Below are 19,237 nucleotides of genomic sequence, written 5' to 3'. Positions count from 1 at the left end.
GCGGGCGGATCACCTGAGAATAAGAGTTCGAGACCAGCCTGGCCAACATGGTAAAACCTCGTCTTACTAAAAACACAAAAATTAGTCAAGTGTGGTGGCAGGTGCCTGTAATCCTAGATACTCGGGAGGCTGAGGAAGGAGAATTGCTTGAACCCGGGAGGTGGAGATTGTGGCAAGCTGAGATCGCGCTATTGCATTCTAGCGGGCAACAAAAGCAAAAACTCCGTCTCAAAAAAAAAAATTATTTAGGTAAGGATATTTTATATATGTATACTCTATTTTTTTTTTTTTTTTTTTTTTTGAAACATGTCTCGCTCTGTCACCCAGGCTGGAGTCCAATGGCATGATCTTGGCTCACTGCAAACTCTGCCTCCCAGATTCAAGTGATTCTCCTGCTGCAGCTTCCGAGTCTACAGGCGCGCACCACCAGCCCCAGCTAATTTTTTATATTTTTAGTATAGATGGGGTTTCACCATGCTGGCCAGGCTGGTCTCGAACTCCTGACCTCAGGTGATCCACCTGCCCCGGCCTCCCAAAGTGCTGGGATTACAGTCATGAGCCACTGCTTCCAGCCACTTTATATATGTATACTCTATCCTCTATATATTTCCTATGGTACCATATCAAGAGGCACATAATGTCTTGTTATCAATTAATCAAATGTGGTTCCAATGTGGTTGGCCTGATTCATCAATAGATACAGTAATAAGATCTATCTTTCACCCAGTGGTTTTAGAAACCACTGATGATTGGCCAGGCATGGTGGCTTATGTCTGTAATCCCAGCACTTTAGGAGGCCGAGGTGGGCAGATCACGAGGTCAAGAGATCAAGACCATCCTGGATAACATGGTGAAACCCTGTCTACTAAAAATATAAAAATAAGCTAGGTGTTGTGGCATGTGCCTGTAGTCCCAGCTACTTGGGAGGCTGAGGCAGGAGAACTGCTTAGAACCCAGGAGGTGGAGGTTGCAGTGAGCCAAGGTGGCACCACTGCACTCCAGCCTGGCGACAGATTGAGACTCCATCTCAAAACAAAACAAAACACTGGTGATTATTACTTAGACTCATCATTTCATAAAAGTTTTGAAAAAAATAGTAATTTTCTAATTTTATTATTCCAGCTGGGCGCGGTGGCTCACGCCTGTAATCCCAGCACTTTGGGAGCCCGAGGCGGGCGGATCACAAGGTCAGGAGATCAAGACCACGGTGAAACCCCGTCTCTACTAAAAATACAAAAAATTAGCCGGGCGCGGTTGTGGGCGCCTGTAGTCCCAGCTACTCGGGAGGCTGAGGCAGGAGAATGGCGTGAACCCAGGAGGCGGAGCTTGCAGTGAGCCGAGATCACGCCACTGCACTCCAGCCTGGGCGACAGAGCGAGACTCCGTCTCAAAAAAAAAAAAAAAAAAAAAAAAAAAAAATTTATTATTCCTTCTGCATTTATTTATTTATTTATTTTGAGATGGAGTGTCACTCCTGTTGCCCAGACTGGAGTGCAATGGCACGATCTCAGCTCACTGCAAACTCCACCTCCTGGGTTCAAGCAATTCTCCTGCCTCAGCCTCCCGAGTAGCTGGGATTACAAGCACGAGCCACCACAATTGGCTTATTTTTGTATTTTTAGTAGAGACGGGATTTGACTATGCTGGCCAGGCTGGTCTTGAACTTCTGACATCAGGTGATCCACCCACCTTGGCCTCCCAAAGTGCTGGGATTACAGGTGTGAGCCTCCGCGCCTGGCTAGGAATTGCTCTTAAAGAAATAGATTTTCTATTTTGGCTTTAGAAGAAATATGTCATTTTTATGGATAATTTAACCGTTGACTAAAATATAGAATGACCACAACTAGAGTAGAAAAGAATTTCAGAGACAGAAGAAGATTCTGACCCTATCATATAACAAATTCAGGCTCTGGGGCTCAAAGAAGCCAAGTAATTAACTTGAAGTCACATAGTTTATGAGAAACAAGCTTGCCTTTAACTATAATTGGCATTGTGGTCAACGTATAAAACTTACGGAGAACATTATCCAGAAAACTAGGAGGTATAACATTCATCTTTATAACAATTCCACTACATTTAAATGATACAGGAAGTTGAATGCATTGCATCAAAGTCAAGGTACTGGGCCAGGCATGGTGGCTCACGCCAGTAATCTCAACACTTTGGGAGGCCAAGGCAGGTGGATCACTTGAGATCAGGAGTTCAAGACCATCCTGGCCAACATGGCGAAACCCAGTCTCTACTAAAAACACAAAAATTAGCCGGGCATGGTGGCGTGTACCTGTAGTCCCAGCTACTTGGGAGGCTGAGGCAGGAGAACTGTTTGAACTCAGGAGGCGGAGGTTGCAGTGAGCCAATATTGCACCACTGTACTCCAGCCTGGGGGACAGAGTGAGACTCTGTCTCAAAAAATAATAATAAAATAAAAATAAAAATAAATGATACAGAAAGTAGAATGCATTGCAGCAAAGTCAAAGTATTGGGCCGGGCGCAGTGGCTCACGCCTGTAATCCCAACCTTTGCCTGAGTTCTTGTCCTGTGTCCAGGAAGAATGAGGCACACAGACAAGTGGAGAGTGAGCAAGACAAAGAAAAGCTTTATTGAATCTTAGGACAGCTGGGAGGAGACCCACAGTGGGCAGTTCCTCTCTGTAGGCAGGTCATCTCCTCCAGCGTTCAGCTCTCTGTAGAGAGGAGGCCCCGGAGGCCCTGGAGTGGGTGGCTCCACTCTGCAGGCAGGTCCCTGTTGACTTCCCAGCTCTCAGCAGAGAGGGTAGCTCCTCTGCAGCTGGTCATCTAGTCTCCGGTTGCTTCTCCATCCTCTGCCTTGCTCTGGTTGAGCCTGGGGTGTTTGTGGACCTCAGAGAGGAGGAAATGCATGCCGAATGGTGCATGGGCACCCAGAAAAGGTACCACAAGTCCCCACTCTGGTCTGTGGATCTGGCAGCCCGGCCTTCAGCCTTCAGGCTCTCCCTGGTCTGAAAGTGGGGTCTTATCGGGTACCTGCCGGCTTCTGCCCAGGAATCTGCCTCCCACTGCCATTCATGGCCCCTGCTCAGCCCAACTTTGCTCCGAGATCAGAGTGGGTGTTGACAGCCAACAGCAGGGAGAAGCCAGGCAGTGGGGGCAGGGGGGGCCTTCCCAGGCCCCCAAGAGTGGAGGGATGCCTGAAGCTGCAGCCACAGTTTGGGTGGCTGCAGTGGCACCCGGGAGAGCAGGGCTCCTACCTGCTTGCCCTGGAAGACCACAGGAAGACTCAGATCTGCAGTTACAACTTGGGTGGCTGCAAAAGTTGCAGGCTTACAGCTCGGAAGGGGCAGGGCTCCTGCCAGCTCCATGCAGTGTGTAGTCCTGGTGGTACCTCCCTGCTGCAGCGGGGGCAGGCTGTCTGGAGCGGCTGCTGCCACGAACTGGAGGAATGAGTAATATATCAAGAAGGCAGTTTTTGAACACAAGTATATTTTTTCATTATAATATAAACATTTGAGAATTGTTATTTCTAAAATTTCTAGTCTGAAACTATAATATAAATTAGAAAATATTTAGATAAATTCATCGATAGTTGAACAGTGATTGACCTTTTTTTTTTTAAGACAGAGTTTCCCTCTTGTTGCCCAGGCTGGAGTGCAATGGCGCAACCTCGGTTCATTGCAACCTCCACCTCCTGGGTTCAAGCAATTCTCCTGCCTCAGCCTCCTAAGTAGCTGGGATTACAGGCATGTGTCACGATGCCCGGCTAATTTTGTATTTTCAGTAGAGATGGGGTTTTTCCGTGTTGGTCAGGCTGGTCTCGAACTCCTGACCTCAGGTGATCCACCGCCTTGGCCTCCCAAAGTGCTGGGATTACAGGCATGAGCCACCACGCCCGACCCAATGATTGACTTTTAAAGTTGAGGTTAAATCAATATAATTATTTCACTGAGTAACGCTTTTCCCCGAACTGGATTCATTGTAAATTTTAGACAGCCTAATAATCTGATCCCAAATTATTATATTCTGTTGTCCTTACATTCACTCATTCAACAAATATTTGAGTACCTACCAGAAAATTTTAAAAGTCTAGTCTTTTTTTTTTTTTTTTTTGAGATGGAGTCTCGCTCTGTCGCCCAGGCTGGAGTGCAGTGGCGTGATCTCGGCTCACTGCAAGCTCCGCCTCCCGGGTTCACGCCATTCTCCTGCCTCAGCCTCCCAAGTAGCTGGGACTACAGGCACCCGCCACCTCGCCCAGCTAATTTTCTGTATTTTTAGTACAGGCAGGGTTTCATTGCATTAGCCAGGATGGTCTGGATCTCCTGACCTTGTGATCCGCCCAACTCGGCCTCCCAAAGTGTTGGGATTATAGGCGTGAGCCACCGCGCCCGGCCTCTAGTCTTTTTTTTAATAAACAATCTTCTATTAGCAATTTCATATTCTACATAGCAAGTTCAGAATTTTATGATGCCTGAAATTAGAAACAAATACAGAGAGTATTAAACCTTGGATATTGTGGAGACAAATATGTTTGATGAATGACCTTGGAGGCCCGGAAATGAGAATGGCTAGAACTGGGGATTCCAGCAGGGGCAGCAGCGGCAACAGTCACGCCCGAGGGCTGCAGAGGGAGGCAGCGGCAGAAGTGGGTGCCCGCTGGGCCTGGGCTGCCCTCCCCAGGGTCCCTCCACCTCCAGTCTCCCTGCCTCGTGGTGTTGTTTCTGGGCAGACTTGTCTTCACCACACCACATCAGCAGGAGTGTGTAGTGGACACAGACGGTGCCTGCCGGTGTCTGCCCGGTTCCCCGCCGCTGCCAGGCAATGCCGGCAGGAGTAGATAAGTGTGTGACAGAGGCTGGGGTCAGCCCTGCGGGGGGTGGGGTAGACAGGGGACGGGCACAGCTGCCCCGGGGTTCCCTCCCAGGGGAGGGGCTGCTCTCCAGACCTTGTCCTTCCACAGGACCCGAGGCCTCTGCCTGGGTGGGGCTACCGGAGGCTCTGTTATGTCACCTGTGGTGTCCTGTCCTCCAGATCCTTGTAGAGCTGGGCTTAGGGTGCAGGCTGCAGGGACGGAGGCTACAGGGACGGAGAGCAGGACCACATGAGGGCTTGGTGGTCCAGGAGGCCTTCTGAGGGCAGGGCCCTGGGGTTGCATTTTGGGGAGAGGCTGCCACAATACAGCAGGAGGAGCAGGGATGGGGGTGGCAGTGTGTGCAAAGGCCCGGCTCTGGGGGTAGGGCTGTTGTTTAGCCAGCTGGAGTGCCTGGGAGATGAGATGAGAGGGGCGGGAGGGCCTCTGCTGATGGTCTGGGGGTGGAGGATCGGCTGAGCCAAGCCAGGAGACTGGAGTTTTCCTATAATTGTAGGGCCCTGTGCCCACTCCCACCTCTGCTCCTCTCTCAGCCCCACTGAGGCCTCTCCGGTGGATCTCACAGGCTGCCCCCACTCGCCCCATTCTCCTGTCCCATGTCTAGCCTCAGGTAGCCTGTGCCTGGGGAGGGGAGGGGAAGGGAGGGGAAGGGAAGGGAGATGAGGGGAGACTAGGAGAAGGGATGGGAGGGGAGGGGACGGGAGGGGAAGATGTGCAGGTCAGTCTCCCGGAGGGGAGGCTCCATGACAAGATCCCACAGACTGGGGCTTCAGCAACAGACTTTTCTTTTCTCTCAGTTCTGGAGGCTGAAGTCCAAGATGAAGACGCCATCACGGTTGGTTTCTGGTGAGGCTTCTCTTCCGGGCTTGTAGGTGGCCCCCCTCCCGCATGGCCTTTCCTCCGTGTATGCAGAGGGGAAGAGAGAGCTCTCCCGTATCTCTTCCTCTTCCTGTGGAAGGGCCCTCCCCTGTGGCCTTCTAACACCTTATTGCCAATACAGTCACTCAGGGGATTCCCTCTTCAACATAGGAGTATTGAAGATGGGGTTGGTGATGTCACAGTCCCATCTGTAGCAGTGTCCGTAGGAAATTCCCACACTGGGGCCAGGCACGGTGGCTCACACCTGTAATCCCAGCACTTTGGGAGGCTGGGGCAGGCGGATCGCTTGAGCCCAGGGGTTCAAGACCAGCCTGGGCAACATAGCGAGACCTTGTCTCTACAAAAAATGCAAACATTAGCTGGGCATGGTGGCATGTGCCGGTGGTCCCAGCTACATGGGAGGCTGAGGCAGGAGAATCCTTTGAGCTCAGAAAGGCAGAGGTTGCAAAGAGCTGCGATTGTGCCATCGCACTCCAGCCTAGGCAACAGAGTGAGACCCTGTCTCAGAAAAAAACCATCAACAAACTTCCCACACTGAGAGAGCCTGCTCCAGGCTGGGGCCTGGACTCAGCCGGTTGCTGTGTGGTCATTCGCTCTTCCAGAAACGCTCCCAGCAGATTATGTTCCCATTTCACACGGAGGGTGAGTGCAAGGCAGCCCTAGGTGACTCCCTCTAACTCCGAACATGTGAACATGGGTTTCCCCAGCACTGTCCAACCCCAGGCTCACTGGGACACCTTCCCGGGCTTTCCATCTGATGCTTTTAGGGCCCAGCAGCCACAGGTGTCTCAGGGAGGACGCTGGGCCCAGTGCTGGACCCTGCTGGGCAGGTTCCCTCAGCCGCAGGGCAGGTGGCCGGTCCCATCTGGTGGGCCCATTCCCCCTGCCTGAGTGCGCGGATGTGTGTGTGTGTGAGTTTAGTGTGTGTTCTTGGCCCATTCATCCTTCAGCTTTTGTGTTTTATTATGTAATCATTTTGCATGAGTGCTTCGTATATGAAGGATGTTAGTTAATATTTGTTTAACAAAACACATTTTGCATCTATTGATTAAAAAAGAAAATGGTGATAACGGCAATCCAAGGACCCGGTGGAAACTGGTGAAGGCTGGACTGAGGGCTCAGGCAGTGGTGCGTGGAAAAGGTGCTTATTGTACTTTTGTTCTTGAGATGAAGCCAGTGAGGGCTAGGGGATGTTTCGGAACCTCTGTGCCAAGAGGAATCGGGTCAGCAAAGAGAGAGGAGTGGGAGACGGGGTGAGTCTTACACGCACAGCCTTTCCCAGGAACAAATTCTCTCTTAAATTGCAGCATTAGGAAATTACCTCAGAGCTGGGCACGGTGACTCACGCCTGTAATCCCAGCACTTTGGGAGGCCGAGGCAGGGGGGGTTGCTTGAGCTCAGGAGTTTGAGACCAGCCTGGGCCACATGGCAAAACCCCGTCTCTACTAAAAATACAAAAATTACCCGGGCATGGTGGTGGGCGCCTGTAATCCCAGCTACTCGGGAGACTGAGGCACGAGAATTGCTTGAACCTGGGAGGCAGAGGTTGCAGTGAGCTGAGATCATACCACACACTATACTCTAGCCTGGGCGACAGAGCGAAACTCCATCTCAAAAAAGTAAAGATAAAAATTGCAACCCTCCCTAGCTGAGCGTGGTAACTCCTGCCTGTAATCCCAGCACTTTGGGAAGCCAAGGCGGGAGGATCCCTTAAGCCCAGAAGTCTAAGACCAACCTGGACAACATAGTAAGACTCCATCTCTACGAAAAACAGGGGAAAAAAATTAGCTGGGCATGGGAGTGTGCACCTATAGTCCCAACTACTTGGGAGGCTGAAGCCAGATGATTGCTTGAGCCTGGGAGGCTGAGACCGCACAGAGCTGTGATTGTAATTCTGCACTCCAGCCCGGGCAAGAGGGAGAGACTCTGTCTCAAAAACAAATAATTGCGACCCTCCCCCATGCAGCTGCTGCTTGGCTCGGGAAGGAGCTGACTCTCCCCACTGACCCCGGAACGTCCTGCTCTCTGTGATTACGTGGGCTCGGAGACCGTTGTTTGCACTGCGTCCCGGGATGGATTTACACAGGACCACGTGCCTTCTGCTCCCTTCCACTCCCGCCCGCGTTCCCTGTTTGTGGTTCTTATCATTCTGCTTGCCTGAGTCATTGGTCTCACCAAAAACAAGAGCACAGTGGAGGTCACACCAGCTGCAGCCCAGCATGGACAGACGGACGACAGCAGCGAGACATCAGGGGCTCCTCTGCTTCCCTCTGCCCGGCACCTGTGCTGGTCCCACCAGGGCGGCTGTGGTCCTGCAGGGGAGCTGGGCAGAGAGGGTGCCGCCCAGCCAGGCTGTGAACACACCTGTGCCCTGTGCCCTGTGCCCTGAGGCCCACTCCTGGGTTGAGGGGAACCCGCTCGCTCCCACACCAGACATGACCTCTCCCACAAGCTCTCACTTCCTCTCTGCTGCCCTGTGGCTGTCCTCCTTGTCACGCAGTTGGCTGCCCTTGTCTGCACCACAGCGCCCTGCCTGGAAAGGCCCCTGTTTGTCCAGGCACCCAGGGCTAGAGCCAAGCGCAAGGCATCACTGCCTGGACGCCTGAGTCCAGTGGATGCTCCCATGGGACCCGTGTCCCTCAAACGGAACCCTGCAGCTCAGCACTCCAGCTGCATCCCCTGTCGCCTCCTCACCTCACCCCAGGCCCACCCGGCCCCTGCGGCCCCCACCAAGCTGCTCAGGCCACTCTCACGGCCCTCACTTTCCACCCGCAGCCAGTGAGCCTGCAGACCCTCCCGGTCCCCGACTCCTGAGCATCCCAAGCCCACGGTCTCCACGCGACTTGAGCCACTCCCCCGGCCCTGGCTAGGAGCCCTGAGGGTCCCTTCTTCCTGCCACAGGGGCTCCTACCTCTCCGCAGGGCAGACCCTCCCAGGTGAACCTGAACCCTTGGAATGACCCAAGGGGCCCTGTCCACCCTGCTGCCCCCCACGCTCTTCCCCTCGAGGCCTGGGGCAGCCAGGCTCTATGACCTTTCCAAGGGTTTGCTGGAAGGAGCCTGGGGTTGGGAGCCACTTCTGGAGGTGAACAGGCTCGTGGGCCATGACAGTTCCCTCGCTTCCTCCCTCACACAGAGGACAGCAGCATCCACCAGGTCACCTGTGCGAGAGTTGGAGCCACTGGAAACGCAGGGCTCAGGGTGCCCGGCACACAGTGGGCCAGCCGCCACGGGCCGCAGGCTGGTGGGCATGGTCGGCCCCTCAGAGCAAGCGGCCGAGGCACTGCCTGTGCTTGTGAGGTGCTCAAGTCACACCCCAGTAAACAATGGGGGAGGGCGCTGCCTCCACCGCACCCTCATCTATTCAGGTTCTCACACACACCCATCACCGTCAGCCAGCGCCCCAGCCCTCCCAGTTCCCTGAACGACGTCACCTCTCAGGCCTCCGTCCTGCCACTGGCCAGGTCACTTGGACTGTGGAGGGGAGAGTCCGACAGGCCCGAGCCCGGCCCTGGGCCCCTCTCCAGCTGCAGCCCCGCACGCCTGAGGGTGGCTGGAGGGGCCTGGTGCCTGCCGGGTGGGTTTGCTTTCCGGAAGTTCTGCACGTGAGTTGCCTTCTGAGTCCATGCTGGTGGTCAGTGGGATCTGGTTTCTGTGGCTGTGGGACTGAAGTCCCTGGTCCCTGGCTGGCTGGCAGCCAGGGCCCAGCCTTAGCAAGTAGAGGCCCGTCTCTGTCCTTGCCCGTGGGCCCGTGTCTCGGAGCCGGCAGCAGCCTGTCCAGTCCTCACACTTGGAAACTCTGGCTTCCCATTCAGCCTGGTCTCTCTTCTGCTTCCAACCGGAGAAAGCCCTTCTCTGCTCTTACGGCTCATGGGACTGGACCAGACCCACTATCCCAGCCACGTCTACGATAATCTCCCTCCCTGTTTTAAGGTTCGTAATCTTTTTTTTTTTTTTTTTTTTGAGACGGAGTCTCGCTCTGTCGCCCAGACTGGAGTGCAATGGCCGGATCTCAGCTCACTGCAAGCTCCGCCTCCCGGGTTTACGCTATTCTCCTGCCTCAGCCTCCCGAGTAGCTGGGACTACAGGCGCCAGCCACCTCGCCCGGCTAGTTTTTTGTATTTTTTAGTAGAGACGGGGTTTCACCGTGTTAGCCAGGATGGTCTCGATCTCCTGACCTCGTGATCCGCCCGTCTCGGCCTCCCAAAGTGCTGGGATTACAGGCTTGAGCCACCGCGCCCGGCAAGGTTCGTAATCTTAATTACATCTGCAAATTTCCTTTTGTCTTGTAACATAACAACTTCCCAGCTACCAGGGATCAGGGCTGGGACATCTTTGGGGGCCACTTCGCCTTCCACCAGACCCTGGTCTGCCCCCTCTGCTGCCCTCTGTACAGCCTTGTAACATCCTTTTCCAATAATCCAAGCAACTCAAAACACCCCAAGTTAGTGACATCAGCAGTCCTCCCAGGAAAACCATCCAGCTGGTCGCTCCTGACATGAGTCCCACACGCATGAACCCTGCACGTGGCACAAGGTGTCTAAGCCACTGTTTGCCGCCCCTTTCTCACATAGGAGCAGGTGGCTGGGCACGGTGGCTCATGCCTATGATCCCAGGACTTTGGGAGGCTGAGGCAGGCAGGTCACTTGAGGTCAGGAGTTCGAGCCCAGCCTGGCCAACATAGTGAAACCCTGTCTCCACTAAAAAGGTGAAAAAATTAGCTGGGCGTGGTGGCGTGCCCCTGTAGTCCCAGCTACTCAGGAGGCTGAGGCAGGAGAATCACGTGAACCTGGGAGGCTCATGAACCCGGGAGGCTGCAGTGAGCCGAGATCTCACCACTGCACTCCGGCCTGGGCGACAGCAAGACTGTGTCTCAAAAATAAATTTAAAAATTAATTAATTAAAAAGGCCATGGAGGGAAACATGTTCTCAAGACCTCTTGGACTATGCCATGGGCAAAAAAAAGAAAAAAACTATGTGTGTGTGTGTGTGTATATATATATACGCGCACACACACACACACACACACACACCACTTTTTTTTTTTTTTTTGAGACAGAGTCTCTCTCTGTCGCCCAGGCTGGAATGCAATGGCGTGATCTCGGCTCACTGCAACCTCTGCCTCCCGAGTTCAAGTGATTCTCCTGCCTCAGCCTCCCAAGTAGCTGGAATTATAGGTGCCCGCCACCACAACCGGTTAATTTGTGTATGTTTAGTAGAGACAGGGTTTCTCCATGTTGGCCAGGCTGGTCTCGAACTCCTGAACTCAGGTGATCCGCCCGCCTCGGCCTCCCAAAGTGCTGAAATTACAGGCGTGACCTACCGTGCCTGGTCCTCATTATATACATTTTTTAAAAAAAGAAGTATTGGAGGGTGGGCATGAGCAAAATGTGGGGCAGCCACATAGAGGAAGATGGGGCCCAGGCAGCAGGAGCCAACTGAGAGGAGACAGTGGGTGCCAGATGACAGAGGCCAGGGCACCAGGTCACAGGGGATGGTCAGGAGGCTCCGGGAGGAGATTTCCGATGTGTCTGAACACGTGGAGAGGCGGCTTACACTGCGGAAGGGGAGTGCAGAGGTGAAGTCACAGTCCCAGGAAGAAGCTGGGGCCCAGGCGGCCTGGGAACCAGATGACCTCCAGGGAAAACAAAGAACCCAAGGCTGTTGCACGGCTCAGCGTGAGCTGCACCCGCATAGTAACGTAGATACTGAATGTGTCTCACCAAAATTATGTCGGGGGTGGGGACAGTTGTGGGGTTCTGTGTGTGAGAGGGAATTAACTCCTTCACCTCCAGGGTGGAGAATCAGGAGACCCTGTCCAACACTGAGAAGTTGAGAAGTGCCCATCTAAGCACATTATAGGGTAGAGATGGGGTCTTGCTGTGTTGCCCACAGTGGTCTCCAACTCCTGGGCTCAAGAGATCCTCCTGCCTCAGCCCCCTAAAGTGCTGGGATGATAGACATAAGCCCCCATGCCCGACCTAAGTACTTTATTACTTTTTTATTTATTTGTGTGCATTTATTTATTTATTTTTCAGATGGAGTCTTGCTCTGTCACCCAGGCTGGAGTGCAGTGGCCTGATCTCAGCCCACTACAAACTCTGCGTCCTGGGTTCAAGCTATTCTCATGCCTCAGCCTCCCAAGTTGCTGGGATTACAGGTGTGTGCCACCATGCCCAGCTAATTTTTGTATTTTTGGTAGAGATGGGGTTTCACCATGTTGGCCAAGCTGGTCTCGAACTCCTGACCACCGCACCCAGCCTTTTTTATTTATTTTTTGAGATGGAGTTGCACTCTGTTGCCCAGGCTGGAGTACAGTGGCGAGGTGGCAGTGCCCAGGCTGGAGTAGTGAGATCTCGGCTCACTGCAACCTCTGCCTCCCTGGCTCAAGCGATACTCCCACCTCAGCCTCCCAAGTAGCTGGGATTACAAGCATTCCCACCTGGGTCTGGCTAATTTTTGTATTTTTAGTAGAGATGGGGTTTCACCATGTTGGCCAGGCTGGTCTCGAACTCCTGATCTCAAGTGATCCGCCCACCTCAGTCTGCCAAAGTGCTGGGATGACAGGTGTAAGCCACCACGTCCGGCCTTGTAAGCACATTATTTAAGGATAAAAAGGCAGACATGAAAAGACTGACCTGAAACATAAACACTGGGAAAATAAACACAAGGGCATGGGAGCCTTGTGGACGCACAACCGGGTGGGAAGGGGCAAGGACTGTTTTTATAACAGAAGCATAAACCACTTGTGTCCTCAAGTCACACGCATGGGTCTTTGGTTGACAGAGAGAATGGGGTGGGAGGAGACCGCACACAAGAGTCCCACCCGGGAGGGGCTGGGCCTTGTAGGGGACACAGGGAAGGATCCCTGGGCTCCACTTGGGGTGCGGGCAGGGTGAGGGAGCCCCTTCCTCCATGGGGAAGGAAGGAAATTCCACCGCAGGGACGCAGGAGCCAGAGCCAGAGAGCAGCAACCCCACTCCTGGTACAGTGGGAACTCAGGGGTGGGGAGGAGGGACGGCGGCGGGGCCAGTGTTGCCTCTCTGCTGGCTGGGACCCCCCACGCCCAGCTGTCAGTCCCATGGATATGCCATCTTCTGTGGCACATTGCTTCAAGACTCGGGATCATTGCTTGTCTTCCTGCAGATGACAGGAAGAAAGATGAAGGCATGAGAGAGATGGCACTTTATAAGGGGTCAGAGAAGGGCCTTTCTGATGAGCGACATTGGGGCAGAGACTCGGGACCTGAGGCACGTGAATAACAGGGTTCCCAGCTATTAAGGAGCCAGCTCGCGGTCACACAAGGATGACCTCCTTGCCCACCAGGCTCTGCCTTGACCAATCCAGAAGCCATGGGGCCTCTGCATGACTCCCTGCTCTTCTCCCAGGCTGGGGACTGGGGCACTGGCTCGGACCACGGGTCACTGTCTCTTGGAGTCTCCAACCAGAGCTGAGCTCTTCAGGGGACCTGGATGATGTACTGTTTGGGTGGTTGTGTTTGGGGTGTGATGTGGCCATCCTGAAAAGCCCCGGCCTGTCAGCTCTGATCCACTTCCCTGGGGTTCACCTCCCACTTCCGTGTCAGAACCTCTTTCTGCCCTTTCCCGCGGACTCGGGGGATCTGAGTGCTTCCCCCCATGTTTCATGAACTGAAACTGAAGCTGGAGAAGATAGGGCTTATCTGGGGTCAAAAGGAGCCCAGGTCCCAGGCTTTTGCGGGGAAACTTGTTCTGGGGGCTGGGTGAGCCTGGCCGGGTTATATGGGCGTTGGGGGCTGGGTGAGCCTGGCTGGGTTATATGGGCGTTGGGGGCTGGGTGAGCCTGGCTGGGTTATATGGGTGTTGGGGGCTGGGTGAGCCTGGCTGGGTTATATGGGCGCTGGGGGCTGGGTGAGCCTGGTCGGGTTATATGGGCGTCGGGGATGAAGTGCAGGAGAGGAGTTTGGAGTCCTCCCATGAGTGATCAGAGGCCCTTGGGGGCTTGGGTGGGAGCATCAGAGAGTGGGACATGCCAGAGCCTTTCTCTGCCTTCAGAAGGAAGATGAGTGAGGAGGTGCGAGGGGAAGAGGAGACCGAACAGAGAAAGAAATTTGAGAGCAGAGCTCTGGAGAGACAGGCAGGTGCTGATGGAGGAGCTGGCCCGTGGGGCGTTGGGTGGGTGTAACACGGTTCTCCCCACATCTGTCCAGAAAACCTTCCAAAAAGTCCCATCTCTTTGCAGAGCAGATAATAAGAGCAGCTCCCAGGCACCCTATGTACTGACCAAGCTTTACAGAGCACCAGCCATGACTGGTCCAGTGCATCCTCACAGCTGCTCTGTGGGACAGGTACATTATTCCTTGCTTTCATAAATTGGGAAACTGAGGCACAGGGAGGTGCCCAAGGTCAAGCACTGGAAGATGGCGGGGCTGGGAGCAGGCAAAGTGACTGGGGGTCCACTCCCACCTCCCCACCTGCCCTGTGTCTCTGGGGTGTAGGAAATGAGTCCTGCAGCCAGGTGTGGGGGCAGGGGGCGGGGTCCACCTCAGTGAGGCTGGCCGGGCCCCGGTCACAGGGTTGATGGGGTTTTTCAGCTCATGGACAGTACACCACTGCATCGTGCATTGAATCAGGCCCTGGGCTCTGAGTCGAAGCAAACCCTTCCAGTGACTGCCAGTGAGGTGGCAACGGAGCCCACATGATCCGGGGGGCCTGGCATGCCCTCCATCGCCCAGGGAAGCCAGCCCCAGCCTGCAGGGCCACCTCCGGATGAGACACCGCTGGAGATGTGTGGCATTCTCAGGGCCTCTTTGTAGAGAAAAACAGGAAACTATGATTATAAAATTATGCATAAAAGTGAATATTAAGAGTAAATAGGGCCGGGCACGGTGGCTCACGCCTATAATCCCAGCACTTTGGGAGGCCAAGGCGGGCAGACCACCTGAGGTCGGGAGTATGAGACCAGCCTGGACAACATGGTGAAACCCTCTCTCTACTAAAAATACAAAAATTAGCTGGGCATGGTGGTGCGTGCCTGTAATCCCAGCTACTCAGGAGGCAGGAGAATCTCTTAAACCCAGGGGGCAGAGGTTGCAGTGAGCCAAGATCGTACCACTGCACTCTAGCCTGGGCGACAGAGTGAGACTCCATCTCAAAAAAAAAAAAAAAAAAAAGAGTAAATAGGTCACACACAGTGGCTCACAACTGTAATCCCAGCAATTTTGGGAATCTGAGGTGGGAGGATCACTTGAGCCCAGGAGTCCAAGACCAGCCTGGGCAATAGAGTGAGACCCCATCTCTATTTTTAAAAAGTAAATAAATCACAACAAACTGCAAAAATGTAAAAAGCCAATAAGCAGCATAAGCATAATAAGATCCAATAAATTAACATAATATTTCTCTTAGAGAACTGCCTGATGCACCCCTGAAGTACTTTGTGCTTTTTTGTTTGTTTATTTGTTTGAGACAGAGTCTCGGTCTGTCACCCAGGCTGGAGTGCAGCAGCATGGTCTCGGCTCACTGCAACCTCCACCTCCCGAGTTCAAGCAATTCTCCTGCCTCAGCCTCCCGAGTAGCTAGGATTACGGGTGCTCGCCACCACGCCCGGCTAATTTTTGTATTTTTAGTAGAGACGGAGTTTCACCATGTTGGCCAGGCTGGTCTCGAACTCCTGACCTCAGGTGATCCACCCACCTCGGCCTCCCAAAGTGCTGGGATTACAGGCGTGAGCCAACGCGCCCGGCCAGTACTTTGTATTTTACGTTTCTCCCCTAAATACTCTCAGATCATCTTTTGAAAAGACAACCAGTTTTGTAATATCATTTTCCACTGAAAGAATAGAAGAATAAATCAGCCTTTCGCTAGCATGGTTGGCTAAAAATTATTATTGGTCCGAAGGTAGCAAGTTATCTCAATCGATTCTTCACAGTCAGTTACGGATCCAGCTCCTTCCCCCTTCTGACTACTGCACTTGACTAGTCTTTAAAAACCAACAAAAGAAAAATGACTGGGCATGGTGGCTCACACCTGTAATCCTAGCACTTTGGGAGTCCGAGGTGGGCGGATCATTTGAGGTCAGAAGTTCAAGACCAGCCTGACCAACATGGTGAAATGCTGGTTCTACTAAAAATACAAAAAAATTAGCCAGGCGTGGTGGTGCATGCCTGTAATTCCAGCTACTGTGGAAGCTGAGGCAGGAGAATCACTTGAACCCAGGAGGTGGAGGTTGCAATGAGCCAAGATCGCACCACTGTACTCCAGCCTGGGTGACAGAGCAAGACTCTGTCTCAAAAAAGAAAAAAGAAAGAAAGAAAGAAAGAAAGAAAATTATCATTATTGTTTTTTAAACATTGCATCAGTATTTTCTTCTTGTTTTATTTTCTTTTTTTTTTTTTTTGAGATAGAGTCTCGCTCTGTCGCCCAGGTTGGAGTGCAGTGGCCGGATCTCAGCTCACTGCAAGCTCCGCCTCCCGGGTTCACGCCATTCTCCTGCCTCAGCCTCCCGAGTAGCTGGGACTGCAGGCGCCCACCACCTCGCCCGGCTAGTTTTTTGTATTTTTTAGTAGAGAGGGGGTTTCACCGTGTTAGCCAGGATGGTCTCGATCTCCTGACCTCGTGATCTGCCTGTCTCGGCCTCCCAAAGTGCTGGGATTACAGGCTTGAGCCACCGCGCCTGGCCTTCTTGTTTTATTTTCTTTTTTTGGACAGAGAAAGTGTCTAACTATGTTGCCCAGCCTGGTTTTGACCTCCTGGGTTCAAGCAATCCTCCTGCCTCAGCCTCCTAAAAGTGTGGGATTACAGGCGTAAGCCACTGCACCCGGCCATTGTATCAGTATTTTATCCCTCCCTCCCTTTCTCCCTTCCTTCCTCCCTTCCTTTTTCTCAGTCTCTCCCTGTTACTCAGGCTGGGGTGCAATGGTGCGATCTTGGCTCACTGCAACCTCCACCTCCCAGGTTCAAGCCATTCTCCTGCCTCAGCCTCCGGAGTAGCTGGGATTATAGGTTCACGCCACAATGCCTGGCTAATTTTCATATTTTTAGCAGAGACAAGATTTTGCCATGTTGGCCAGTCTGGTCTCGAACTCCTGACCTCAGGTGATCTGCCTGCCTCGGCCTCCCAAAGTGCTGGGATTACAGTCTTGAGGCACCTGGCCAAGATGGTGAAACCTTGTCTCTATTAAAAACACCAAAAATTTAGCCGAGCGTGGTGGCAACCCGCCTGTAATCCCAGCTACTCGGGAGGCTGAGGCACAAGCATCACTTGAATCTGAGAGGCAGAGGCTGCAGTGAGCCAAGACTGCACCACTTCACTCCAGCCTGGGTGACAGAATGAGACTCCAGCTCAGACAAAAAACAAACAAACAAAACACAAGGAAGCCTGGGGGTCTGGCATCTATGGGGACTCACAGTCACAAAGTCCCTGTCCCTGGGGCCCATTGCCCAGCAGCCCCCACAAGGGCCCCGCCAGTGTCAGGAGAGTCACTGGGATTCATGGACTTCTCTCAGACCAGAGGAACTTCTGCACCAAGCCCCACAGTGTGACTGGCGGGGAACTGGGCCCGGCAGCAGGTGGCCGGGGGAGCAGCTGGGGGAACAGTTGGGAGCGCAGCCTCTCTGGGAAACTGTGGAGGCCCAGCAGCCTCCCCACTCTTCAGCTTCCCTTGCTGATGATGCTAATACTAGAAAAGGAAGTGAGAGGCAGTGAGCTGTCCCTGAGAACAAAACCGCATTATTGGGGTGTGGCTGAGGTGGCCTTGGGTGGCACTGAGCAGGCTCAGGCCTAGAGACTGGTCCCCACCCATCAACATCTCACAGACAGCGGGACCAGTGTTTGAGGCTGCACACCTGTATCCTTCCCCACAGAGAGGGCTTGGCCACAGCGGGCCACCCAGGAGCCACCTGGGGAGCCCTCACAGGCCCCGGCTTTCAGAAGATTCATTCAGAGGCAGAAAGGGCCTGGAGAGCTGAGGTGAGGGCCCCACCCTGTTCCATTCATAGGGAGACAGGCATTCCCTAAGAGGCCTCCTCCCATCGGAAACAAAATCCTCCGCAAAAACACCAACCTTCTCACCTTTCAGGAACCAGGAGTTTGGCCCGAGTGAGGGCCCAAGCAGCTACTGTGTGGGGTCCAAGACATGGGTGGGCCTGACTCCAGCTGCATTTGACCCCAACAGAAGTAAACACCACAGCCCCAGGGGTGCGGGTGGTTCCCTCCAACCACGGGCCTTCCCCAGCCAGGCCCAGCCAAAAGCCACGGCCCTAGACATTGGCAGCAGGGCTGGGCCTCAGATCAGAGAAGGTCCCAGTGTCCCCAGGAACACTGCACAGTCCCTCTGGGCGAGGCCTCCCAAATTCCCCCAGTGTTGGGTGTGAGGGGAATAGAGACCCCCAGGTACGTACCTGTTTGCAGAAAAACAAGTGACCAGTTCTGGGGGACTCTGGACTTAGTTTTGTGGGGTTTATTTCTATTTTTATTTTTATTTTTTTTTTGAGACAGAGTCTCGCTCTGTTGCCCAGGCTGGAGTGCAGTGGCGCAATCTCGGCTCACTGCAACCTCCACTTCCCTGGTTCAAGTGATTCTCCCACCTCAGCCTCCCAAGTAGCTGGGATAACAAGCATTCCCCCCGTGTCTGGCTAATTTTTGTATTTTTGGTAGAGATGGGGTTTCACCATGCTGACCAGGCATGGATTGCAGACATCAGCCACTGCCCCCGGCCCATGGTTTTGTGGTTTTGTGAAGCTAAATTCCTCCACATTGAAAGAGGAGACAATTTTAACATGAGTTTGGAGGGGAAGAAAAAAACTTAAACATTTTTGGCCGGGCGAGGTGGCTCACGCCTGTAATCCCAGCACTTTGGGAGGCTGAGGCCGGTGGATCACTTGAGGTCTGGAGTTCAAGACCAGCCTTGCCAACATGGTGAAACCCCATCTCTACTAAAAATACAAAAATTAGCTGGGCGTGATGGCACGCACCTGTAATCCCAGCTACTCAGTTTGAGACCAGTGGTCTGGTGTGGATAAGGGGGTAGAGCAGGGGAGCTTAGAGTAAGTAAGAAAAGAAATTGGGACCGGGCGCAGTGGCTCACGTCTGTAATCCCAGCACTTTGGGAGGCCAAGGTGGGTGGATCATCTGAGGTCGGGAGTTTGAGACCAGCCTGACCAACAAGGAGAAACCCCGTCTCTAATAAAAATACAAAACTAGCCATGCTTGTGATCCCAGCTACTTGGGAGGCTGAGGCAGGAGAATCACTTGTACCCGGGAGGCGGAGGTTGCGGTGAGCCAAGATCATGCCATTGCACTCCACCCTGGGAAACAAGAGTGAAACTCTGTCTCAAAAAAAAAAAAAAAAAAAGGCCGGGCGCGGTGGCTCAAGCCTGTAATCCCAGCACTTTGGGAGGCCGAGACGGGCGGATCACAAGGTCAGGAGATCGAGACCATCCTGGCTAACACGGCGAAACCCCGTCTCTACTAAAAAAAAAAAAAAAAAACACAAAAAATTAGCCGGGCGAGGTGGCGGCGCCTGTGGTCCCAGCTACTCGGGA

At 53.4% G+C, this 19,237-nt stretch overlaps 1 protein-coding gene across 6 annotated transcripts; it reads right to left on the bottom strand.

Moving 5' to 3' along the window:
* Positions 1–2,573: 2,573 nt before the first annotated feature.
* LOC105464335 (uncharacterized) lies at positions 2,574–9,640 on the bottom strand. Of its 6 annotated transcripts, none has more exons than XM_011712141.2 (4): positions 8,752–9,640; positions 7,894–8,251; positions 3,227–3,409; positions 2,574–2,977 (listed from the first exon to the last, which is right to left on the bottom strand). In XM_011712141.2, the coding sequence occupies exons 1-4, from the start codon at positions 8,967–8,969 to the stop codon at positions 2,792–2,794; spliced, it is 945 nt and encodes a 314-aa protein (XP_011710443.2). In that variant the 5' UTR covers positions 8,970–9,640; the 3' UTR covers positions 2,574–2,791. The 6 variants fall into 6 exon arrangements, 2 of the variants coding, with proteins under 2 accessions (XP_011710443.2, XP_070936784.1); XM_071080683.1 differs by having other exon boundaries at positions 2,574–2,858; XR_011614194.1 differs by lacking the exon at positions 8,752–9,640 and having other exon boundaries at positions 7,894–8,725.
* Positions 9,641–19,237: the final 9,597 nt, after the last annotated feature.

Source organism: Macaca nemestrina, chromosome 15 (assembly GCF_043159975.1).
Source record: "Macaca nemestrina isolate mMacNem1 chromosome 15, mMacNem.hap1, whole genome shotgun sequence".
Classification (NCBI taxonomy): Eukaryota; Metazoa; Chordata; class Mammalia; order Primates; family Cercopithecidae; genus Macaca; species Macaca nemestrina.
The sequence above is the reverse complement of the archived record's forward strand: the minus strand, read 5'-3'. Positions and strand labels throughout refer to the sequence as shown.